Source organism: Microtus ochrogaster, unplaced genomic scaffold (genome assembly GCF_000317375.1).
Source record: "Microtus ochrogaster isolate Prairie Vole_2 unplaced genomic scaffold, MicOch1.0 UNK35, whole genome shotgun sequence".
Classification (NCBI taxonomy): domain Eukaryota; kingdom Metazoa; phylum Chordata; class Mammalia; order Rodentia; family Cricetidae; genus Microtus; species Microtus ochrogaster.
The window spans coordinates 3,832,016-3,838,427 of NW_004949133.1; the positions used below are offsets into that span (position 1 = coordinate 3,832,016).

A 6,412-nucleotide genomic window follows, 5' to 3' on the forward strand; every position below is an offset into this window, starting at 1 on the left:
CCTGGCTACTTCGACATCCAGGCTGAGAACCTGGGCATCTGGCATGTGCCCAACAATAGCCCCCTGGAAAATTGGAGGAATAGCTCCCTGTTGCGGTATCGCACTTTTACTGGTTCCCTTCAACTCCTGGGCCATAATCTGTTTGGCCTATACCAGGTACTGGAGACTACTGGGTGTGGAGAGAGAGGCAGGTGTTTAAGGTTGGATGGGTTGTATTATGTCTTTCCCTAATTCTAAGTTTATTGAGCCAAGGAAGACAAGGGATAGATGTATGTAGAAAAAAGGAGAGAGAAGGGAGGGGAGGGGAGAGAATGGGAGAGGAGGTGTCTAAGATGTCAGAGAGACACAGACAAAGGAAAGGATTCCTTCTTATCTGACTGGTTTGGAAACAATCTCACTTACTGGACACATACAGGGCTTCTCTGTCCAAGGCAGTGTTTCTGGGATTGCCAATGCTGCCATCCTTATGCAGTGACTCCTTTTTTACTCCTTGTAGATGTACCCAGTGAAATATGGAATAGGGAAGTGTTGGACTGACAATGGCCCAGCATTACCTGTGCGCTATGACTTTGGTGATGCACAGAAGACAGCATCTTATTACTCCCCCAGTGGCCAGAGTGAGTCTCTAATGCACCTCTGAACCCTCTGCAGGACACGTGATAAACTCAGTTATGATAAGCAGCAGCCATTTACCATCCACCACAGCCTGCTTCTCTTCTGTGAATGCTTCTGTTTTGTGTTACTCACTCAATTGATTTCCCTTGGCTTCTCAACTATCACTAACTCGTTTTTCAGCTTAGGAGACTGGAGCACTGAAGTCCAAGAACTTGTCGGCGAGCATAGGGCATAAACAGGAGAGTCAGCATTTGCACCAGGGATGAATGGTTCCAAAATCTACTCTTTGCAACATGGTTATCAGTCAAAAGTTTTTTAGGAACAAACCAGTTTCCGTGTGCACAAAGCTGAACAACAGGAAAATATGGTTTTCTTTCAGTTGTGAGGGATATCTGCCATGTTATTTGATAGAACTGCAAATGCGGCATATACTCTTTATAAATGCTAAGCTTGTGCTGTATAATTCAATGCTCTTCTTATTTATGCTTGGGATGTAAGGTTTAAAGAAAAGTTAGCAAAGTAAATACAAACAGAACCAGAATGAATGCACTTGCTAACTGCTGTGACAAGCCCTGCGAGATATTCAGTAGACACCTTGCCGTATCAGAAATCTCTCCATCCAATCTCTGACAGATGGGGACCTTTTAACAAGGACCAACTCCTGGGGTCTGTGGATGAGAATAGATGTAATTCCCCCAAGGGTCTGATATTTCAAACTGTATATCTCGAACCTTTAACACCAAATTTCAGGCTGACAACTATTTCTAGCATTTTCCTTGAATGTTGTTTCCTGTCTCTTGTTTTCAGATGAATTCACTGCAGGTTACATCCAATTCAGAGTGTTTAATAATGAGAGAGCAGCCAACGCCTTGTGTGCCGGGGTGAAGGTCACTGGATGTAACACTGAGCATGTGAGTCTGTGTAGTGAACAAAGAGGCTCACAAGTAAGACTGGGGTTGTCTGTGTGTATTTGTGTTTATTGAATATAGGAGACTGCCATGCAGGTGTGTGTGCATGTATGAGAGTGTGATCTTTCCCTGTGCCTGCTTGGTCTCAGGGATCAGAATTTCTGTCTAGATACAGAAATCCTGTGTTGTTGAAAACACGGTCAACATTACAAACTTCTAATGCACTGTTGCTGTTTGCTTCGCTTTTAGGATAAAACATTCAATCACCAGGAATGAGGGTGACACTTGTATTCAGGAAGTTGTGTGCAAACCTTTGGGGCTGAGATTGTTAGAGAGACACCGGTATTGTCACGCACTACCTGGGATTTAGCTTTCAGAGTGAAAAAATAATTCTTTCTATCTGCTTCCAAGGTTTGTACAGGTGTTCATTGTGTCAAGGGGTTACTATGAGAGTCCTGAACATCTGGTAAACCTCTCAGGTGATTCTCTTCCATTTCACAAGGAATTTCTCTTGTTGGATGTTGGCTTATCAACTAAGTGCCAAGGCAGGTGGACTCTTCTCCATCTGCAAATTGATGTCCCACTGAGCCTGGGATCATTAGACTCAAATTGTTTTGTTTTGCTCTTTTGATACTTTTTCAAAAAGGTTGAGAATAGAGTATTCATTTTATTGCCAGAGTGAAGTCTGTAACAAGTTAGCATGTTCTGGAAAGCATGGTGATGCATATATTCAATCCCAGCACTTGGGTGGTGAGTTTGAGGCCATCCTGGTCTAAATAGTGAGTTCCAGATCAACCAGAGTTACATAGTAAGTCCCTGTTTCAAAAAAAATTAGCATTTTGGGGGGATTCAGACATCTGTAAAAATAACAGTTTGAGAAAAGGGTCATCAGCTCCTGGCAGATGTTTCTGAGGATTTCAGTGTCTACTTATTTCTAAGTCAGTAGCTTACCCTCACCTGATCATGATGAGGCAGCTCTGCTATCAAAGAGGACCTTGGGACTGCAAAGTGAAATGATTAAATAGGGAGAATATCTGGTGTTGAAGGAGTACCAAGCTATCTTCAATTTTGTTAAGTAATATGGATGTGGAATTACAAGAAGTGCTAATTTTGGAAATGTTAACATGGACTAGATCAAAAAACAATTTTTACATCAGACCAGTGGTCTTCGGACTGTATAAGTGATGAACACCACTGCAGTGTTTTAACAGGCAGATGCAATTAATGTGAGCGTTCTTTATCTTTCAAAGATGACACTGGAAACCTAGAGGTGACCGATTCTAATGGAGGAAAAACTAAGCGTAAGGAAATAAGTACTGGCTTCAAAGGTTCAAATTATAGCCTGATGTGATGAAAATTTGGGGGGGTGGAAATAAATGAGTTCCAAAGAATTTAAATTTATTAATAGTTGAACACAGATAATGGGAAGTGAAGACACTTATAATGAGTATTTTTCTGTTCCATCAACCAACTCTCAAATGATACCACAGAGAGTTCTTATTAATTATGAAAGCTTGGCCTTAATTTAGGCTTGTTTCTAACTAGCTCTTATAACTTAAATTAACCCATACTTTTTTAATCATGTTCTTGCTTGTTACCTCATCTCCATTATGCCTATCCTACTTTTCCACCTCTGCTGGTAACTGCCTTTCTTCTCCCCAGAACTCCCCCTGTCCAGAAGTCCCACCTACACCTTCTGCCTAGACATTGCCCATTTAGCTTTTTATTAAGCCAATCACAGCAACACATCTTCACACAGTGAAAAGGAACATTTCACAACAGATATTTTGAATAATTTCATGGTTTTCATTTGAGTAGGTGCATATCAAATAGTAAACCAAGATGTCTAAATGCTGAATATGTTTGGGATCAAGAGTGAATATATACTTATATGATGCTGGATTTTTAAAAACATTTGTTTGATTTTGCTTGTATATGTGCGCATGTGTATTCAAGTGATCACAGCAGTCAAATGGGACATTGGATCCCTGGAAATCAGGATTGGGTACTGGAAAGTTGGGATTGGGAAATCTTTTGATTAGATACTGGGGACTGATATGAATGCTGGGATCTGAACTGTGGTTCTCTGATAGAGTAGTAAGATGTCTTAACCTGGGGTTATTCTCCAGCCTTCATGTTACTAGCTTGTTTGGAAGGGGTTTTATTTTGTCTTGTTTCAGATGTATTTATTTAATTTGATGTGTATGAGTGTTTTGTCTACATGAATGTTTATATATTGCTTGAGTTCTTGGTGCCCTTGAGCCAGGAGAGGGCATTCTATGCCCTGGAACTGGAATTACAACAATTGTGAGCCCCATATGGGTTCTGGAACACAAGCCTGATCCTCTATAAAAGCAGCAAGTACTTTTAACCACAGAGCTATCTCTCTAGCCCCAGTGTTACATGCTTTGATCAGTGATGGACTTTGAATATGATGGGGGTCCCAAAGGATTTGTATTCCCTACTAACATCATAGTCAATCTAGCTTCTGTAAGTACAGCCTATGATGTCCACAATGACAAACTTGTCAATGAACTAATCCCCATTTATAAGTTATATGTAGCTGTAAGTAACTGGGTTGTTGCTGTTTTGGTTTTTTGTTGTTGTTGTTGTCATGTGGGGTATAAAGACCCTAAGAGTGATTATAAGTGGCAGTCCAATTTTTAAGTCTTAAATGTAAGAAATATTTAGAATAGAGCTAGGGATTTTAGGCCATAAATGAATTGTTCATAACTAACACTAAAAGGGTAACACAAAGTACAAGACAGTTGTAATGTGTCCCCTCTGGGAAGTAGCACATAATGGATTCATGAACAAAAACTCTATCCAGAAAACCTGAGGGCAAAGATTTAGAGAAGTTGAAGGAAAAGTGGGAAGAGACAGTGGTGCCACTAAAGTCAATGGAAGGGGCCTTTATGGATCAAATAGGATGATACTACCAATGGAGAGTCTGATGGGGGAAAAGAATAACACTGAAGTTGGCTGTTCAGTTGTCTCTCGGCTCCTCAGCTTTGTTAGTTTTTTGCCACTCTGATAAATACATAAGAGAAATTAAATATAGAAAGAAGGGTGTGCTAGCTAGTTTCTGACAACTTGACACAAGCTAGAGTCATCTGAGGGAACCTCAATTGAGAAAATGCCTCCATAGGGTCAGGCTGTAGGCAAGACTACAGAGCATGGAGCATTTTCTTCATTTCTGATTGGTGAAGAAGGGTCCCGACCATTGTGGGTGGTGCCACCCCCAGCTGATGGTCCTGAGTTCTGTAAAACAGTCTGAACAAACCATGAGGAGCAAGACAGAAAGTTGTACTTCTCCATGTCCTCAGTATCCATTCCTGCATCCAGGTTCCAACACGGTTTGAATTCTTGCCCTGACTTCCTTCAGTGATGAACAGTGATGTGAAAGTATAAGCCAAATATAGTTTTTTCCCCAAGTTGCTTTAATCATGTTGCTCCATCACAGCAATAAACACAGTAAACCTGATTAATAAAGGCTTTATTAATTTCATGGTTTCCAAGATTTTAACCCATTGTCATTTGGCTCTGTTGCTTTTAAATCCATAGTGGTGCAGGAATATTATGCAGGAAAGACATATCAGAGCAATTTGGCTCACTGCATAGCAACAAGGAGCCAAGAAAGACCAGGAAAGGTCAGGGCAAAATACTCTTCAAAACATGCCACTGACACCTTCAGTGATCTATTTCCTCTAATCAAATACCCCACTCCTATCCCCAGTTTCACCACCTCCCAATAGTCAGTTCCAAATAGTGAATCCATCAATGAGTAGCCAATTGATCAAGGCAGAGTTGTCATATTCAAGCCTTCCCGAAAGTCCTGCCTTTGAATGTTACTTACACTGGAGAAGAGATCTTGGGGGCATAACACCTTTGGGAGGTCACTTTATATCCAAAACATAACACCATCTGAACTCTCTTTGCTACTTACTTCCCCTGTTTTTCAGCACTGCATTGGTGGAGGAGGATTCTTCCCAGAAGGCAACCCCATGCAGTGTGGTGACTTCTCTTCATTTGATTGGAATGGATACGGAACTCACACTTGGTTCAGCAATAGCCGGGAGATAACTGAAGCAGCTGTACTTCTGTTCTATCGTTGAGAACTTTGTGGTGTGGGATCCAGACTTCTCCAGTCTGTGAATTCACATGTGCTGGGAAAAACTTACCTAGAAACTAGAATGCTAATGACACAGGAAAGAGAATAAACAATGTTCATTGCAGGCTTAGGTGTCTTCATAATTTTTTTTTGTGCAAGGGTGGGTGATTTCACAGGGGTTTCTGCTGCCCTGTATGATTCTCTTGGGATATCAGGACTGTGTGTGTGTGTGTGTGTGTGTGTGTGTGTGTGTGTGTGTGTGTGTGTGTGCGTGCGCGCACTTCAGTATGTCTGTTTCACTCTGTGGGTGGGGGTCACACAAGCTGTTATGTCATGGAGGCCAGAGGACAATTTTATAACTCAGTTTTCTCCTTCTACCCTGTGGAACTTGAGAATCAAACTCAAGTCACTGGGCTCACTGGTCAGCACCCCTACCAGAAGAGCCATCTTGCTGGCCCCACATGATTAGGACAAAGAACGAGGCCAAGATAGAAGAGAAAATTCAGGAAAGAACAGCTATCAAAAATCAGGTTATTACGAATAGAAAAGGAAACAAGAGAAAATGAAAACAAGTAGAGAGACCACTAGCAATTTGTCATCCAGGATGTAAAAAAATCTAGTTCAAACAAGATAAATACTCTTCCCTGTCCCAACATTCTTTTAAATATGTACTAAACATATTAATATGTTTTGCCTACATGTATACATGCACCATGTTTGTGCAGTGCCCAAGGAGGCCAGAAGAGGGCATCAAATCCCATGGAACTGGAGTTATAGA

At 41.2% G+C, this 6,412-nt stretch overlaps 1 protein-coding gene across 1 annotated transcript; it reads left to right on the forward strand.

The window, feature by feature from the left end:
- On the forward strand, window positions 1-5,638 carry LOC101980207 (intelectin-1a-like; the record flags this gene model as incomplete). The annotated part of the gene is made up of 4 exons (XM_005368607.1): window positions 1-156; window positions 497-617; window positions 1,423-1,526; window positions 5,486-5,638. Coding segments are annotated over 4 exons (534 nt in total), but the record flags the coding sequence as incomplete, so codon positions are not given.
- Window positions 5,639-6,412: the final 774 nt, after the last annotated feature.